Source organism: Centruroides sculpturatus, unplaced genomic scaffold, assembly GCF_000671375.1.
Source record: "Centruroides sculpturatus isolate CEXI.00-Female unplaced genomic scaffold, Cexi_2.0 scaffold227, whole genome shotgun sequence".
Lineage (NCBI taxonomy): Eukaryota > Metazoa > Arthropoda > Arachnida > Scorpiones > Buthidae > Centruroides > Centruroides sculpturatus.
Window position 1 is genome coordinate 155,404 of NW_019384481.1, and position 20,266 is coordinate 175,669.

Below are 20,266 nucleotides of genomic sequence, written 5' to 3' on the forward strand. Positions count from 1 at the left end.
TTGAAATAAAAAAATTTTTACTCATTTTTCCCACATGGAAAATCTGCATATTGTGCTGTTTCAGTGGTAATGGTCGTGTTTTGGTCTATACATAACTTTATTTTTATTTTTTTGTTTGGGTTGTATAAAGAGTTGGCAGCACTTTAGAGGGAGGAAAGGAGTATTTAAGGCGTTGTGGATTGGCTGTCAAGGTCTTTTTCCTTTGTGTATATTCAGATGTTCTGAGGAACTGTGTTGTGAAGTGAAAGCAGTATCTAGACAGACAGGTAATATCAGACTAGTAGACCAGAGGATTGGAACATTTGTTGGGTTTCAATCAATTGTCAGTAAGGAACGTTTACCGAGAATTCGTTTCTACATGGGACGGATATGTCTTGTTTGGCCAAAAGGATTTGTATTATATAAAACTCATTGTACAAACGAGCCTGTATAGTTCGTAAGTGACTGTATATGTGTCCTGTAACATCTGTGTAAATTTTGTATATCTTGACATTCTGTGTGTACATAAACTTAGTGTTAAGTTGGCATTACTTTGTCTTCCTTCCCACATGGTAATATTTCACATTCACAATTATCTTAATACTGATTATTGTAATCCCCACAATATAAATAAATTGTGTTTAAAGATTTTTCTGGATTTTGTTGATAAAATAGCTAAATATAAGTTTTATCATTTTATAGATACACCAGCAGATGAGCCTGGTCTTGCCCGGGCAAAAAACATCAACAAAGATTAAGATTATTAGATTAATTTGTACTTCTAAACCTTCTATTCTAGAAGCCCGGAAGTCCTCTAGTGGGCATTCTAGCAGCAGCAATGTCATTCTGTGGTATAAATAATGAATTCCTATTACAAATAAAAATAATAATATACTGAATTTCTCATGGCATACCCTACTAAAACGCAGCCAAAAATGCAAAAAGCCAAATCAAATAATAATATACTGAATTTATTGTTAATTTAAATAATAGCTAGGGGCATCCCTAGTGGCCATTTTTGGCATACTATGACAGAACCCAGTTTTTCAGCTTTATATAGTAGATTTTTCTTTATTTTCCATAGACATATTTCAATGTATTAATATTTAAAGTATTACTTTTTAATAGATTAAAAAAAATCAAATATGGTCAAATTTGTGAAAATAAAAATATATTGAAAAAAAAAGTAAAAAATTTGCAAAATTTAAAAACAGAAATTTTTGCAAATTTTCTTTTTCTTGTATACAAAAAAATATTTGTGCATTTTTAAAATAATTTTTGGAAAAAATATACGTGATCATTGCTGTCATAAAGAGTGCATTGTGTCAAAGTAGCTCATCCCATGGCATTGTGAGAATACCTGTTGCATTCAACTTCAATTACACTATTGGCTAGAATATTAGTCAGTTTTCCCCCCGTTTTAAAGAGGAGGGAAATTGTTCTCAACTTATATTTGTGTCCAATTAAAGTTTCCTTCAATTTCAATATCTATCTTTGGTACATGTTGTACAGAGTTAAACTGACTCTAAAATTTGATGCTTTGATTGTTTAGCAATGTTAAACACAAAATTGTGACCTATCATGCTGCAATCTGCAAACCACCACAAGAATTAAGTGTTTGACATGATTATAAAATAATTGATCAGTTGCTTGTTTTTGAACAATCAACTAAAGTAACTCAACTGCTGTTGTTGTATTCAACAGAATCAGTCAGTTTTGATGATTTCTACAGAAATTGTATTTTATAACTTTTTAATTTTACTCCAAAGAGGAGTTTTTACTAATTAAGCAATTATCAAAAATTAAGGGAAGGTTCCTGAAAATTTACTGCATAATTTGTTCTGTTGTAAGGGGTAAATTTCTATTGTAATTATAAATTTATGTATTTGATATGATTACATGTTTTACATTTTAAAACACTTTTTATAAAGCTTTTTCGCAGACAGTTATAAACAAAATAAGACAATCAAAAATGAAACACAAAGTTTCAGATTCATTTTCAATAGTCATAAAATTGCAAGTACACTTTCCAGAACACATATGAAATGTGCAAGGAAGCCTACTATCCTGGTGTGATATATATACAGTATGCTTCACAGCCTGTTACCTGGTTTATTGTCTTGATTACTCCCTTTTGCTCTATAATTTTAAATAATTTCATTTACATTAGAGAGGTTGAGGCAGACGTTTCAAACGTGTAAACGTGTAGTCGGACGCTCGGCGCCGCTTTCCCGTAAGCCTAAAAGTTTGACAATGGTGTTTGGATAGTCGGTGGAATCACGCTCAACATTCCAAACACCATCGTCAAACTTCTAGGCTTACGGGAAAGTGGCACCGAACGTCCGTCCTACACGTTTACACATTTAAAACGTCTGCCTCAATTTCTCTATTGATAGCAACAAAAAATAATTTTTTTTCTATAAAACATAAAACATTAATCCATTGAAATAGTATAATTTAAATACAATTTGTAAAAATTTTAAGAAAGCAATCAAAAATTCATTTATACTGATTGATTCCCAGGTATTTGTAAATACAAATTCAAAAATTTTTATTACTAACTAAAGTCATTTTGAAAACAAAGAAATGTTTGTATTATGTGGAACATGACTAATTTTCATAATCAATAACAAATAAAAAGTAATAAAAATTCCACATATTATTCTAAAACTTAGAATACAGTAATAATAGAATTATGAAAGATTATTAATGAAGACAATTATAAAAAGTTTTTAGAAAGATTATATTACCAAAAACTTGGACAGAACAGAGGCTGCTGTACTGTTCAAAGAGGCTGAAGAGCATGATGGTAATGAAATAGGATACAAGGATGATGACAATGAAAGGTTCTAATGAAGATAAAAGTGATGAGGTATTGTTTCAATGACTTTCCAGATTTTTTAATGCAAATTTCTAAATTTTTGTATGTAAATAAAATGAATAATAATATATGATAGAATGACTTATATTCATAATAATATAGTATTTTCTATTTTATTTTTATTAATTAATNCAGCCACTGGTATCAACTGAGTATAACCCACTAAATACTGTATTATAATAATAATAATAACAATAATGAGGTTGCGGCCAGTTTTCATCTCTAAAATGTCAAACATCAAGCACTATTATCTTATAAGTGGCACTCAATGTTATGTTTATGCTTTAAAGATGAAAACTTTGACTGCAATTTTGCTAATAATAAAACTAACTGCTAAAGTTCGGGTTACCAAAAAACATTTAATCAGAAACATTTTCAAGTTTCAATTGTGTAGTTTATAACAAACTTTACATATTCAGCTGTTTCATTTATGCCATGTACTAATAAACTGTTACACATTACACAAAATGCTTAGTTTTATTAAACAGATATTGAAATATATACCTATTTCAACATCTGCAGAAATCAGATTAGCATTTCAAGAAGTGACCAGAAAAAATAGACAGACTTTGAAACTAATATTTATTACAGGATGTTCTAGCACTTCAAGAAATGGAAATTTCAGCATGTGGCTAAGACATGTATATTCATACTGGATTAAATAAAAATGATTCCATTAAGAAATAAAATGAAACTTTAATAAAAATCTAAACATCATCTTAACAAGAATTTAAAATTTTATTTAATCTTGTTTTGTATGTAAATAACTGAATTTTGTTACCAATAATAAATGCATATTAACAGTAATACCTTGGATTAACATTTTCTACTGGGATATCTAATCTTTCTGCAATATCTTCTATTGTTTCATTTCCTTCAGAAATTATACCAACTGATTTAGCAATTGCTTTAGCTGTAATAGGATGATCCCCTGTCACCATAATTACCTAAAAATAGAAATATTTTCAATAAATTATTCATTAAAATTACAATCATCAATTTGAAAGAAAATTATTTTAAGCCTTTTATAACTTCTCCATTTATTTGCTGAAAGTAAATATATTCAGATTCTNAATTTGAAAAATGTACCTTCTTCAACTCCTGTAACAATTTTAATTTTATTGTTTTTGTTTTACCAGTTTTCATTTTCTATCTGATGATGCCAAAACAACTTTTTTGTATTCAACAAACTTTTTTTTACCACTTACTTTATATCAGCTATTTTCTAAACTTTTAATGAACTTAAACAGTGCTTAGGTTACAGAATTTATGACTATTATATATCTCATTATTTAATTTTCTCATTAGCTTATACTTATTTCATATTTGATAAATTAATGAAAGATACCACAAAAAAATTCTGTCATAATATGCAGATTATTTAATCTTATTTCCTTGAATAAGATTTTATACTTAGATAACATATTTCAAGACAGTTAAATATGCAATAAAATTATTATTATATTATATACTACTTAATTAAATAAAAAACTTCATTTTTCAAATTTTGTTTTGCAAATTTAAAAATATAGAAACAAAAAATAAATAGTTTTTAATCTGCACAGAAATATCCTTTTAAAAAAATTAATTATTATTGCTTATTGACAAAGGTCTAAAATGCATTATCAAAGTTTTTAATTATATCATAATATTAATAAAATATTAATGACTTGATTATGTATACTCTGTATTCAAAAACAACAGTTACATATAAGTATAACATTTATATTTAGTTATGTGTACTCAGTTGAATTTTTATATATACAAACATTATATAACTAGCTTCTTGACTTTCAAAAAGACAATATATCAGGAAGAACTTTTATCTATTTTCTGCTTGACAAAGCATAGGAAGTAATAAAGCTTCAAGAAACAAACTTTGCCAACTGCCAGTCACATGACAACTCAGGACAAAGGAATTGGAAAATACAAAAACACCTGAAAGTCTAACTTTCCCTCATTAGACATTCAGCTAGTCAGCCAGACACGCAGCCAATTGACAAAGAAAACATTACTTTGGCTCTTGCATCCTATTTTTGTACATAACAGGATTTTTATATAGTTGTGGCTAATATATTGTGAAAATGGAGACTTGCAATATACTGTATATAATATACCCACACATACTTGATATACTTTTTAAAAGATTTGTATGATATCTTTAACATAAATATTAGTCTGTTATAATGCAATGTATTATATTTTAAAATTTTGTCTTTTATTGCTGCATAATTTTAAATCTAATTTAATATTATAATTTCAAATGAGTTATAAATTTTAAGTTTTTTTATAACCAAAAATCTGAAATTAATATTTTAGTTTTTAATTTGTCAGCAATTTATTTAGTATACATTAGTAACTACTGTATTTGAATAAAGCAGTTTATATGATTCAAGTCAATTAATGATGTTGATTCTGCATTGTTTAGTATGATTAATTATTTACATTTTAAAATAAAATAAAAATAAAATCCTCTTACCATATCAGTGCCTAAATCAATACATAAAATAGTAACAGTTCCTAATGGCAAAGGAATATTTGCTAATATAAATAATAAAAATGGAGTAATCTCGGGGATGTTGCTCGTAAGAGTATAAGCAATAGACTTTTTCAAATTATCAAAAATAAGCCTTCCTGTAAAATAATAAGAATTATATCACTTCAAGATTTCTGTTCTATATCATTAAAAGTTAAACATTTCAAAAAATTAAATTACAAAAATTACATATTACACATAAATTTAAAATATTTAATATAAATTAGTGTTTATAAGTTTTAAATTATTCAAAAATACTTTCACAAACATTAAAATAAAATAACTATTATATAATATAACTAAATATATTATTTGATAATTGTTATTTGCTGTAAATGTAATCAGTATTTAAATATAACTGTATAATAAATTAATACAAATTTTTATAAAGATAATCTCAATGGACTATTCAAATATCAATAGCTTACAAAATTTCTTGGAATCAATTTCATACATTAAGAATAATATCATAAAGAAATATTGTTTTTGTTTCAAAATCATAAGAATATAATACAATGTGCAGATTATTATTTATAAATCCAAAAAACAAAATGCTTAAAATATTCAGGACTCAATTATTTATTTGGTTAACACATTTGTTGAGACCTTTATTATCTTAGCTTTGGATAACTGTAATCTGTTCTATAATCAGAAGTGAGCAGACTCTCAAGTCCATGTGTGGCTGAAAAAACACTTTCTCATTCANTGAAATATATCAATTTAGAAATATGGCATAATCAGTCTTAAAAATTCTCTGCATGTATCACTATTAAGAATTCAACAAATGAATTATTTTAATCAGAAAAACTTTTTCTATTTTCATGGAAAGGAATACAGAGAATATTCAAGCCGAAAAAAAGTTTTATTATTATATTATGAACATTGTCAATTGTTATTCCTGTCTATTAAATTGGAGAAAAGTTCTCTGACTAACAAAATTCATTGGTGAAAATGCTAACAATTATTATATGGCAAGAATTTTTATTACACTATTATGAAATTGAATTATAATTTATTTTAATATTGAGAGAATTTTCAATGTTAAGTTTACAATAAAACAATATTTTTACTTATCCTTTTTACTGAATAATTAAGTAAAAGAATAAACCAATATTCATGAAATATTTTAGTTAAAACTTTGTTTTCTTATTATAAATACAATTTGTTTGACAAAATACTGTATACATTTTCAATGAATACATTGCAATCTCATAGGAAAATTACAATATTGGATATGTCTTATTTAAGAGAAGCCATTTTCAGCAAACGTTTCACTTCAATATAGACAATATATCATAAAATTTACTAATAATCTGAAAAATTTATTGTTATAACTCAAATTACATATTTGATAAATATAAATTTTTGGATAATAAATTCTACAGCATTATAGAATTTAATAGAAAAGAATCTAATAAAGTAACTAAACAATACTTTTTAATGAAATTTCAATCTGAAAAAGTTTGTGATAAAAGAAATTTTTATTATATTTAAGCTAACAATTGAACCATCCTAGTGTTTATTATATATCATTAATATCACAAAATAGAAATATTTATCTATTCTACTTAATTTCAAATATTATCAGTTCATGAACTTACCAATAACACGCTCACCCATTCCACCTAATTCTAAATATGCATCATTAAATGCTGCTTTCATTTCATCATCAAGTGGTATTTCCTTTCCACCAATAAATATTGTAGAACATCTTTCTAAAATTCTTTCTGGAGCACCTTTCATACATAGTAAGTAGCTAGGATTATTAGGATCGTCTGTTTCATGTATTGTCACCTAGAAAAATAATAAAATTTTGTAATTAAAAAAGAGTACAAAATATAATAAAATTAATAGTACACAAATTTAGCATAAATTCATTATTCAGGTTTAATAAGTGGCAAAAAATTGGAAGAACAACATGCAAAACTATTAATCATATATAATGAATACAGGGATCTAAATTTTTTGAGATTTTCAAACATTTAACTGTGTAGCTCCTGATACACCAGTCTCTTCAAAATTATACTTTTAAAACAAATATTCAAAGTTTCTCATTCTGCTCTTAGTAGTATCTTCTTTACATTTCATAAAAGACACTAGAGTTACAACATGCAGACTTTATAAAGTGTAATTTTCACACAGTTAGGTTTTCAAATTTAAGCACAGTCTCATTGGAGCTTGAAGGAGACAAAACTGGTGTTTGGGAATAAAATCCCAAGTCATAATAATGTATACAGGTGATGTAAACAGTTTGAATGCTGCATGTTTGATGGTGAAGACAACTCAAAGTCAGAGAGACTTGCAAGATTTAACTGTTAAAAACATCACTGTTGTTAAACAACTGCTGGATAATATACATACTCCTTAATATATAAACCTTTCTGCAAAATTTCAGATATTTTCGAAAAAGATAGAAGTTATTAAGCTTCTAAGTGGCTAAACACCATCATGCTCTACACATGAACATCCATACAGAGAAAAAATCTGAAACTTTTTCTGAGTTTTTCAATATTTCAAGGACCAAGTCCTTGAATGTAAAAATCTTGGAGGTATTGTTTGACTAATTACCATACTTTCCCTCTGTTATATATAACAATTGGGAAATGATTGTGCCATTTTTTTGCCATACAAAGCCTAATAAAAATTGTCGTGTTACAACAACAACAGACTGTCACTGCCTGCCTCAGCTGGTAGAGAAGGTAAAAGAGCTGACTTAACTCTTGCTTGGAAGCATGAGTTAATCATGCTCATGGTAGGCTACAGCAAGATAGCATTCCAGCTCATCAAATTTCACTCTGTCAGGACTATATAAATAATATTGAGCTATTATTTCTTAAAACCTCCCTATAGTCCAACTTTGCATTCTGTGAATTCTCTTTCCTTACATGAATAATTAGCTCAAGAGATATTTTTGCCAATGCTGAGGAACAATTCTAAAGAAAGGAAAAGTGTATTGAAAAAAATCAGTGCATATTTTGAAAAAATGTAATAAGATAGTCTCAAAACTTTTTTAGGTCTTATGTTAATTTTCACTTTTATAATAATAATTATTTTCAGAGCAATTTGTATTATGTCTTTAAATAATTATTTATAATTCCCATTTAATAAAAAAGTTATAAATAATCATTTATAAAAATTATTTTCAATATCAGTTGATTTAAATATAATTTTCTCATTAACAAAACCAGTTAAAATTAATAGAGCACATCTTATGAGTCTTTTTCAAATAAACTTCCAAAAGATTATATTAAAATGTAACTTATATCATTTATAAGTAATTTTCTTCAACTTTTTTCTGGTTACATGATTTTAAGATATTAGTTAATTAGTTAATATATAAATATACAAAATAAATAAATGTAGTTTTAACTGAATTTTAAATATTTCAATCTAACATACTTTTGTGCAGATTACTGACAAGTTATCTGTGTTTAGAAGACAATTTTACAGGAGTGAGGTTATGTGCCAATTTTATTTTCATTCTATCAATTTTCTTTGGGTTACAGACACAAAAATACAGTAAATGATTTAATCAAAATTGTAATTGAATGAACAGAATAAAATATACAGTAAAATCAGCAAAAGCAGGAACCTGAGTAAGGCAGAAATCTTCCAGAGGAAAAGTTCAAATATTTTTCAGTAAACAATTACATTAACCTAACAAATGTTCTCTGAAAGCAAGAACATTGAGAGACATGGGGAGAATTGAGAAAATCATGCTATTACAACCCAAATACAGGGAAGTATAAATGCAAAAACCAGAAATTTGTGTTCTGTATTTCTATATCATGCAGTGCCATCTATCAGAAAATAAATTAATATTTTTTTTGTTAGAGGGAATGCAGAGTATTTTCAGGATCCAAAATTTTCCTAGTCTAAATTTTACATACAAAATTTCCCCCAAAATTGTTGCACACTAGCAAATAAAATAAAGCATTTCATGAACAAATTAATAATTATTACTATATAGTTTGAAATATTCTGATTAAACTATACAAATAATTAAATATGCCTACCATATAATTTTCCACACAATATTAAACTGATAAATTAATGTAAACATTTTTTAATTAAAAGAATGCTTTAATTTAAGCATGTATCAACATAAATAGCATATAGAATTATAAACTTGATGTAATATGTGCTACGTGATTAATGGAAATAAAATTGAATTCAAATGTGACAGGCATCTTCACCAACCCCACAGATGATCTATTTTTGTAGAAGGTGCTAATTAATGGACTTTTTGACGTCCAGAACTGTAAAATTTCTTTATGTTGATGATGGCCATGCAAATTTTTTTTCAAAAAATTATTTAAGAAATCACCAATTTTTTGAAAAAAAAAAGCAATTTTTTAGAGTTTTTGACTGACTTTTTCATTATTTTCTCTTTTTTAATCATTTTTTATTTTATAATAAATTTTAAAACATTACCATAGAAATATATTTATGAAAAATATAAGAAATAAAAGAAAATATGTTTATAAAGTGATAATAAAACTTCTATTTAGCTATTTAATTGAAATATTTCAGAAAAGTTTTTAAACACAGTTCATTCATTTGCAAATTNATATTAAAATGTAACTTATATCATTTATAAGTAATTTTCTTCAACTTTTTTCTGGTTACATGATTTTAAGATATTAGTTAATTAGTTAATATATAAATATACAAAATAAATAAATGTAGTTTTAACTGAATTTTAAATATTTCAATCTAACATACTTTTGTGCAGATTACTGACAAGTTATCTGTGTTTAGAAGACAATTTTACAGGAGTGAGGTTATGTGCCAATTTTATTTTCATTCTATCAATTTTCTTTGGGTTACAGACACAAAAATACAGTAAATGATTTAATCAAAATTGTAATTGAATGAACAGAATAAAATATACAGTAAAATCAGCAAAAGCAGGAACCTGAGTAAGGCAGAAATCTTCCAGAGGAAAAGTTCAAATATTTTTCAGTAAACAATTACATTAACCTAACAAATGTTCTCTGAAAGCAAGAACATTGAGAGACATGGGGAGAATTGAGAAAATCATGCTATTACAACCCAAATACAGGGAAGTATAAATGCAAAAACCAGAAATTTGTGTTCTGTATTTCTATATCATGCAGTGCCATCTATCAGAAAATAAATTAATATTTTTTTTGTTAGAGGGAATGCAGAGTATTTTCAGGATCCAAAATTTTCCTAGTCTAAATTTTACATACAAAATTTCCCCCAAAATTGTTGCACACTAGCAAATAAAATAAAGCATTTCATGAACAAATTAATAATTATTACTATATAGTTTGAAATATTCTGATTAAACTATACAAATAATTAAATATGCCTACCATATAATTTTCCACACAATATTAAACTGATAAATTAATGTAAACATTTTTTAATTAAAAGAATGCTTTAATTTAAGCATGTATCAACATAAATAGCATATAGAATTATAAACTTGATGTAATATGTGCTACGTGATTAATGGAAATAAAATTGAATTCAAATGTGACAGGCATCTTCACCAACCCCACAGATGATCTATTTTTGTAGAAGGTGCTAATTAATGGACTTTTTGACGTCCAGAACTGTAAAATTTCTTTATGTTGATGATGGCCATGCAAATTTTTTTTCAAAAAATTATTTAAGAAATCACCAATTTTTTGAAAAAAAAAAGCAATTTTTTAGTGAAACAATCGACAAAANCTTCTTTTTTAATCATTTTTTATTTTATAATAAATTTTAAAACATTACCATAGAAATATATTTATGAAAAATATAAGAAATAAAAGAAAATATGTTTATAAAGTGATAATAAAACTTCTATTTAGCTATTTAATTGAAATATTTCAGAAAAGTTTTTAAACACAGTTCATTCATTTGCAAATTTTCCATGCACAGAATATTTCATTTTAATTCCAAGCTGAAATGAAATTTCACATAATAAATGCTGTCAAAAAAAGTTAAAAAAATAAAAATAAAAACGGATTTTTGTTTTCAAATTTTTTAAAGCTAGGTTTCAGTTTTTTTTTATAAAAATCAAATATGTGGATTGGAAACTGTGGCTGATTCATCCCTCACATATGTCACACTCATAATATCTGTGTACACTTAATTTTCTCTTCTCTTTTTTTTTAACCAGACATTTGATTAATAAATGTTCTACTTTCACTCTGCATTTTGGTGAATTTCTTTAATTAAAATCTATAGTCTTAGCCAATATGTTACTTCATTTATTGTAATGTTTTTGCAGCTATTGATGTAGTATTTTCTACCACAAATTTCTCTGGAACTGCAAATGCAATTTGAATGAACTTATGTAAATCATAAAAAAAAACTTATTTTTTCATCCAATCTCATAAAAGAAATGTTTTCCAGATCACTTGTAAGAGAAAAATGGTAAGACTATATCTATCAATGGCAGAAAATCTACAAGAGATACCAGACAGAGAAACAATAATTCTGTTAAGTTTCATCTTTTGCAGGTTTTACTGTGTTTACAAATATATTAAATTCTGTACAAAAACATTTTTGAAAAATAAAAATTTCCTCAAAGAATAAAATGCAAATAAATTTTATACTTCAAAAGTTTAACAGTAAGAATCTATAGGTATTTACTAGGAATCTAAAAATTGCTACTCTACAATAAAGATTAGATTAACAAGTTTCAAAATAATTTTGTTTGAAACTGAATCATCAGATAGATTATCATCAAATTTAAGTTATAGTTGGTATAACAAATATTATACTTTAAAGTTGTTCTCATTATTTAAAATTTGTATTTGTCATATTTTTGTTGCTATAATTTTTAAAATAAGGTCTTCTTATGAGGATTTTTTAAAATTTATTGATAAATTTTTGGATCTTTGCATTTTCTAACCTTGCATCTATTGTTAAAAAAAAACAAAGTTTTCAATGTTAAAATTTCTTAACTAAATGTACTTTATGTTGAAAAACCTTAAATCCTTTCAAATATCAAAAATCTGTATAATGATAAAATAAATTAAAATTATAATAATATTGGCAGCAATAATTACAGTACATAAAAATATTTTCAGAGGAACTAGTTATATGCTCTTTTCCTGGTTTTTATTTATTTCTACTCTATTGATTCTAAGAGTCTTTTATTATGTCCATCATAAATTTAATTATTCTGTAATGGAGTGGCTGAATGATTAAGATACAGAGCCTGACATCTGGATCAAACCAACCATGAAAGTTTGAAACACTGACTCACACTCAAACTTGAGTCTCCAAAGTGACAGGCTGATGACTTTACTGTCTGACCAACTAGCCATTATTATTTCATTAAGATTAAGAAATAAAAAATTTTGTAATATAGTGAACTAAAATATGTTAAGCTTAGGATATCCAATCCAGATTTAATTAGACCAATAAATTTAATATAGTAAAATAATATTCCATTTTATTAAATTAAAATGTAAACTTAAATTAATGGTAGTCTACACTAAAGTAGTAACAGCAAATTTAGAATATTGTAGATATTTTTATAATAAATTTTACCATATATTTATTTTTGCATTGTCACTGCCTTGTACCATTCAACACAATTGAAAGTCCAATAATCCATAAGCAATACATTTAGTAATCTAAATAAAATTTAATCATGTAGACAGCAAAAATGAAATTTAAAGTTTCAAATTTTATAATTTTAATTTATTTGCATAATAATTAACATTCAATTAAAAACAAAATAAATAATTATTACAGTCATGCCAATAAGCAGCTTTTTTAGTACTAAAATGTTTGCTCTTCCTTTAATGATAGCCTCTAAGGACAATTTTTCGGTCCCTTACTAAATCTACTGATAATAAATTTGTAATATTTTTCAAGAGTTTTATACATATACAAAAAGTCAATTCAATGGATAGTTCTTTCAAACAGTTGCAACTTTTGAACTATCCAATATATGTAAATTAATGAACATATCATAATAAACATATATAAACTTCACAAATACATACATGATATTTATTTGTTGAATTAAAAGGAATTTCACAGACTTTATGGTTACGTTGACGGTAAGCTACAACATTTCCTGTAGCTAATTCCATACATTTTAAAATTGCAGATTCAGAAGCATCGCCTGTACATTCTCTGAAATTCAATAAAAAAACATACAGTTTTGAAGAAACTTTAAACAATTAGTAATATATTATTTGTAAATCTTATATCTTCTTGACTTAGATATTTTGTTTAAGTAATTAATTATTATTTAAATGTTAAATAGCATGTTAAATGTTTAAATAATTAAAAATTTTAATTTTTATAATTAAATTTAAAATGCAATATCAAGCAATATAAGTTCAATTTGAAATAAAGACAAATAATGAATTTAATGACTATGCTTATATATAATGCAAACTATCAAGTAATAATTTTCATCTTTAATTTCTAGATATTCGTAGAAACATGTTCATTTTGTTATCTTAACATTTGTAGTTACATTTTTATAGTTTATCTGATAGAATACAAACAAACAATGATTAAAGTATTTCTTTGAAGCATAATCACCATCAGTACTGTTATACAAATTAACCTACTTTTTGGCATTCAGGCATTCAATTAATATCAGGTTTTTCTATTCCTGATCTACTACAGTTTTATTAATATCTTTAATTTCATATTAAAGAATATAAAATATATTGTATAGAAAAATTACACATAAAATCACAATATAATTTCCTAAAGGGTATTTAAAATTTATCTTACAGAATTAATAATTTAATTTAGATCATACCTCTTTAGAACAGGAATGTTTTCTTGCCCAGGCTTAAATTCTGCTCTGCTGCATAAACAGCATACACGTGATAAAGCCTTCCATCCTAAAGAAGTTTTATCATATTGCACCCCTAATAGAAAAAAATAAGGAAAATAAAAATCCACANTGTCAGATGTTTAGCTAGTTCCTGGTGCAGTGATGTAAATTTTTTGTACCAGAAATTATAATTGTTCTTTTTTGATTGACAACCCTTTGTTCAGTGACACTGAGATTGAGGATATTGTTGTGTGAATCTATGGTGTAGTTGTTGTCTGTATGCTGTCATGTTTGTTTAGAGTTTTGTGATGATGTAGTAAGTATGGATGATAAACTTGTTCATTTCTATTGTTCATTTCATCCATTGGCGTGGTTTCCAGCCTTTGTGGTCTGTGAATGCATTGCCACAGAAACACCAAAGCTAGGTTGATTCTTCACATCTGTTGAGGACATTGCAGTAGACATGCTTGGGTCGGCGCTGCTTTTGCCACCTGTAACCAAGGGGAGACTGTGGCATATTTTTTGAACGTGAGCCTCTGCCTAACCCACAAACGTGGACCTTGTTAACCCAGGTGACGTCCGAGCTGGTATTATACTTAGATCTGGTTACTACCATGATAAATATCTTCACAGAATGTGGGTGTGGTCACTCTTAGCTTCATTTCTCCCCGTAGACCTTACTGGCATGAGTGTCCCTACCAGGAGATTGTGCTCCAACCTGCATTGCCCTATGCATCAGTAAATTACTGGGCTCTCCCACCAATAATTAATATATCTTAATAAACTATGTATTTCAAATAGTTTATTAAGATATATTATAAGAAATAAATGATATAATCTACATTATTTCTTTCAACTAATACATATAACATTGCAGAATTAATAATTTAATTGAGATCATACCTCTTTAGAACAGGAATGTTTTCTTGCCCAGGCTTAAATTCTGCTCTGCTGCATAAACAGCATACACGTGATAAAGCCTTCCATCCTAAAGAAGTTTTATCATATTGCACCCCTAATAGAAAAAAATAAGGAAAATAAAAATCCACAACTAAATATCTGAAAATAAATAATTATTACATTATAAAATATTAATATAATTTCCTATTACTTAAATTAATTCAAATCTGAACTGAATACAATGATTAAGAACTCTTTAGTTCTATCCAGGGTCATAATATCAATAGAAAACTGTAAGGCTTCCTGCAAATTTTATGAAGGGCCCACCTTTTACTTGTTTCAAATCCACAAGCAAATCTTATTAAATTTAAATTATTTACTACTTTTTCATTTCCTTTTTTTTAAAGATTTCCTATTAGAAAATCTCATATAAATCTACTGTACATATAAGTTACGTTAATTAATGTAATGAAATATCACTCATTTGGATTTATCACTTGTTTTTGGTCTTTTAAATATAAAAATGCTTTAGCCAATAATGAATCAGTGATATCACACCATCTGATATATTTTTATTTGGTTTGTGTCCCTATATGTATGATATAATGAGGTGCTACTGTATATATAAAATATGTTAGGAAACACTTTGCTTATGTTCCTGTTAAAATCACTGTAGGTAAATATGTGTTTCCTTTACACAGTTGAAGAATATGGGTGTCCTGGGACTAGAGATAAAAAGAAAATCATTTGTAGTAATTACATTACAGGTGTGTTTTTGCATACAATCAGTTTTTGTTTAACTGATTATAGTGTCTTCAGGTTTGGTCAACTTTAATGTAAATAACTTTGTCAAGTTGTAAAAAATTAGGTAAGTTGTTTAAGAGTTGACATCACAATCAAAAAAACTAATACATTGTTGATAATGCTGTTTATTAACAGATAAACAAAGTATTTCTGCTGAAACAGTATAAATTAGAAGTGATGATGTAAAATAAAGTTAAACAACCAGCATTTGGTTAACTGCACAAAAACATGTCTTATCTATCTGTGAATGGTTTTAGATTATAGTTTGCTTTCTACAATGAAAATCTGGCTGACTACTTCAGTATCAATCTGTCAGAGTCATTTGCCATTTTGAGAGTACTTCAATTCTTCAGTCAACATTAGTCCTCCCTCAATGGAGACACCGTTGATGTTATATCAGACAGCAGGTTTGCCCTTCTCCAACTTATAGGCAGATGCCTTCTAACATGCATATCATTAACAAATCCATCAAACTTCTCTAGGAACTACAGGGGACCCTAAGTATAAACTTCTACTGGGTAAAGGGGTACTATGGCAATGTGGACAATGACAGGGCAGTCTTTCTTGCCAAGGCAGCAGCAAGATGTTCTGCAGCATTACCTACTATTCCCTTTTCCCCTTCTGGGTAAAGTGTAATATAAAACAGTAATTACGGAACTTTGGCAAGCCGGCTGGCTGGCTGGAAAGGCAGATACTGCTTTTCCAGCCAGCTTGCCAAAGTATTGGCCAAAGAAGTACTGGGAGATTAACCTTATCTTTCCTCCTAAAGATCTCAGAACTGCCTTTCCTGGTGCCTAGCTTCTATCTCACCCAGTTTATTACCAGACATGGCAAGTTTAGGGCATACATCAGTAGGTTCTTCAGCCATGGAGATGGAAAATGCCCATACTCTCTTCAGGCTCAGGAGGAGTCCAACTACTTCCTGCTTGAATATGAAATGTTTTCCCAGGAAAGGAGGCATCTAATTGCTATAACAATTAAAGAACGATTGGCCTGGCCATGCAACCCATCTGATATTATGAAGAACAAGAGCATTTACAAGGCTTTAAAGAGCCATGTGCACTAAGTAATGATTACTCTAAAAGTGAAAATAATATTGGACTTCACGCCGAATATTGGATAAGTAAAGTTGAGAAAATTATCATCTAGGCGTTAACAACCTACAGCTATCGCTACAAACAACTAGCGCTTTCAACGAAACTATTTTCGTCTTCTTCAGGTTGAAAGAACAGTTAATAACCTTCAAATTCAAATTACAGCAACGGCAAACCAGCATTGGAATAAAATCAAAATAGAACAAAAACAGAATTTGAAAGACGCGCGCTCGATGCCGACGCGCATGAGCAATAGAATGTTTACCACTTGATTTTTATCACGGAAAATAATTACTTTCGGTTCAATGGGAAAGTTTATTTACAGAAACAAGGGGTACCTATGGGCTCTCCGCTCTCTGCTATATTAGCGGAATTACTCATGAGATGTGTGGAGCAAAGAGTGTTTACCTTCCCTCTCACCATAGCATACCCACTATTATATCTTAGATACGTGGACGATATCTTAGTAGCCTGGCAACACACGGAAAAGGAATTCCATATTCTCAAAAGTTATCTTATGGAGGTTTATTCTACCATCAAGTTTACCTGGGAAAAGGAAGGTGAAATTGCGTTTTTAGATCTAAACATCACCAAAGCCCAGGGTGTGATAGTGTTCCATAAGTTCAACAGCATACCTCCTTTAATCCCTGCCACCGCGTACCAGCCGCGGCACTACGTCAACGCAGCTATCGCCCCTCTAATTAGAAGGGCCTTTTTGTTGTCTTCCAATCAAGCTCTTGTCGACATCGAGCTTGAAGCTATAAGTGCAGCGGTAAGTGCGGCGGGTTACACTAGATCTAAGTACTAAGTACAGGTACATCCTTAGAAAGGTTAAAGGTTCTCTATTTCCTGACAAGACTTTGCGGGCCTCGGAAGAATATATGATTATCCAGCCCCCATTACCATTCTGTGGCCGTATTACTGGCCGCATTTGCCGTATTTTTAGGCAGCATGCGCTTTTCCTGCCAGTGTTGCCACGGCCAAGTCTTAGAAGAATGTTATGCAATGACAGGGATCTTTTTTCTGCACTAGAGCGGTCTGGAGTGTATTCCATCCATTGGAAAGTACAACATCTGGTACTCATACCCAGTATATCGGAGCGACATCCAGAATGTTGTCTTGCTGCATCTCTGAACACAAACAATCTATTAGTACAGGTAGGTGAGACACCGCGTTGGCAAGATTGGTGTTGCAACCCCAATACACTCCGATGTGGGACCAAGCGGGGATACTCAAACAGTGTGATAGCAGGAACCTCTTGTATATATGGGAAGTGCTATTTACCAGTGTGCTAAATCCATGCAACACCCCCACGCTGGATGTGCCTTCATTGTGGGTCAACTTATACAACAGATTAAAACAACGTCGCTAGCTCCGCATTCTCGCAAAACATTCTATTGCTCATGCGCGTCGGCATCAAGCGCGTGTCTTTCAAATTCTCTGTTTTTGTTCTATTTTGATTTTATTCCAATGCTGGTTTGCCGTTGCTGTAATTTGAATTTGAAGGTTATTAACTGTTCTTTCAACCTGAAGAAGACGAAAATAGTTTCGTTGAAAGCGCTAGTTGTTTGTAGCGATAGCTGTAGATTGTTAACGCCTAGATGATAATTTTCTCAACTTTAATGATTACTCTAAATAACTATATCACATATTAGTATAGCATATGTTAGGGGCAATGAACAGCTTGTATAGTATTATTGTATGGACTGACTGCAAGAACTGGACTATCACATGAACCAATGTTAAATCATCCTCCATGTCTCCATGCCCATACAAGGGCTTTTATGGGAATGCTTCCACTCTGGTATTGCACCCCTTCACATTAGTGTATTACTCTTGACTTGTGTTCCCATAGCATGTAAAATATAATCTCACTGTTTTGTTACTCACACCACCCATTACTTTAGTAATAATATACTGTAAATGTCTGTATGTAGTTTGTAATCATACATATACAAACTGTAATTTTGTGAAGTTTTGTTTTCAAAGTATAGAATCCAGCAGTAGTAATGAGATCTCACTTCCTCTCTTTGTTCTACTCTCCCTCTCTATTCTCATGTAACTACAGTAGAGCGTCGATTTTCCGAAAGTCAATCATCCGAAAGAATTCCAGTCGGCAAATTTAAATTTTCGCCAGTGCTGTGGCGCTTCAATCTTTGGCTATGTCTTGGGCTACTCAAATATTTTACGTTTTTGATACTAAATTAACATCTGAAGTATAATTTTTTATTGTTTTTATATTTTTCAATATATTTATTTTGTTTGTACAAAATAAAAAAATAATTTTTAACGATACAATAGTCTTTGTTAGGCTTAACATCGACGAAAATTCAACGCAAAGCAACATGCAACGGAGAAAAATTTCAACATTGGATACGTTAAACTGTTTTATTGTACATAAATCAGTTATCCGAAATATCAGTTATACGAACAACCCCAGTCCCCAATTGATTCGGAAAATCGACGCTCTACTGTATTACACTAACCTTCTCTCCTTCACTCTTCTGTGGCTATATCACTGAGTGCAGCCACTGACTCTTTCTCTTGTATATACAAGGGGTGCAAAAGTAAGTATACAGTTGAGAATCTGAGAAATACAAATGTTTGGTGTTCATTATTATTATTTTTATTATCTTTTATTAGTTTGTATTCCTTATTTGTGATTTAATTTGTACATGAAAATAAATGTTTTTTCTTCCTATTTACTCTCTGTATGTTTTTTTTTTCATAATAACAGCCGTAAACCTACTTTTGCACCCCCCCTGTATACTACAATAAAATATACAAAATGAAATATTCTTTACAAAATTTTTTATGTTATATTTTATATATGTTTTATTGACAACTTAAATGTTTCTTTTAGTTATGGACCCCAAATATTGCTAGGCCTTTGCACATTGTGGGGTCTGTGGAACAAATGTTATGGCTCTGATTTTAACTAGGGTTGCTCTGACAAGTGAGTCAGTGAGACAACTGTTCTCAGGTGCCAAACTGGAAGAATGTTATGATATCAAAAGATGTCATTCAAATCTTTATTACATTTAAATGATGGCTAATACAGTAAAATACAGTAATACATAGTGATGTGTAATACAGTAAAAATTTAAATTGCTATTGTTAAACATCAACGCTTAAAAAATTTTTAAACACCAACACCAAAACAAATATAATATTTTATAAAAATAGAGCTGACATCTTCAGGTTAACTTCAATCACCAAAATTGTTTATAGTGGTCTGGTTCTATTCGAAAATTTATTTCTAATTAAAAAATTTTTTAAAGGATATTTACTTTTAA

At 28.6% G+C, this 20,266-nt stretch overlaps 1 protein-coding gene across 2 annotated transcripts in view; it reads right to left on the reverse strand.

Moving 5' to 3' along the window:
* LOC111621442 (sodium/potassium-transporting ATPase subunit alpha-like) overlaps positions 1-20,266 on the reverse strand; it is a 55,336-nt gene that overhangs the window by 30,928 nt on the left and 4,142 nt on the right. The window contains exons 3-5 of one of the 2 annotated variants that reach the window (XM_023363590.1): positions 15,076-15,187; positions 13,379-13,511; positions 6,998-7,190 (exon numbers count right to left, since the gene is read on the reverse strand). In XM_023363590.1, the coding sequence (XP_023219358.1) occupies positions 6,998-7,190; positions 13,379-13,511; positions 15,076-15,187 (438 nt within the window). Of the gene's footprint in view, positions 1-6,997; positions 7,191-13,378; positions 13,512-14,154; positions 14,269-15,075; positions 15,188-20,266 lie in introns of those variants that run through there. The other variant, XM_023363589.1, reaches the window with a different exon arrangement.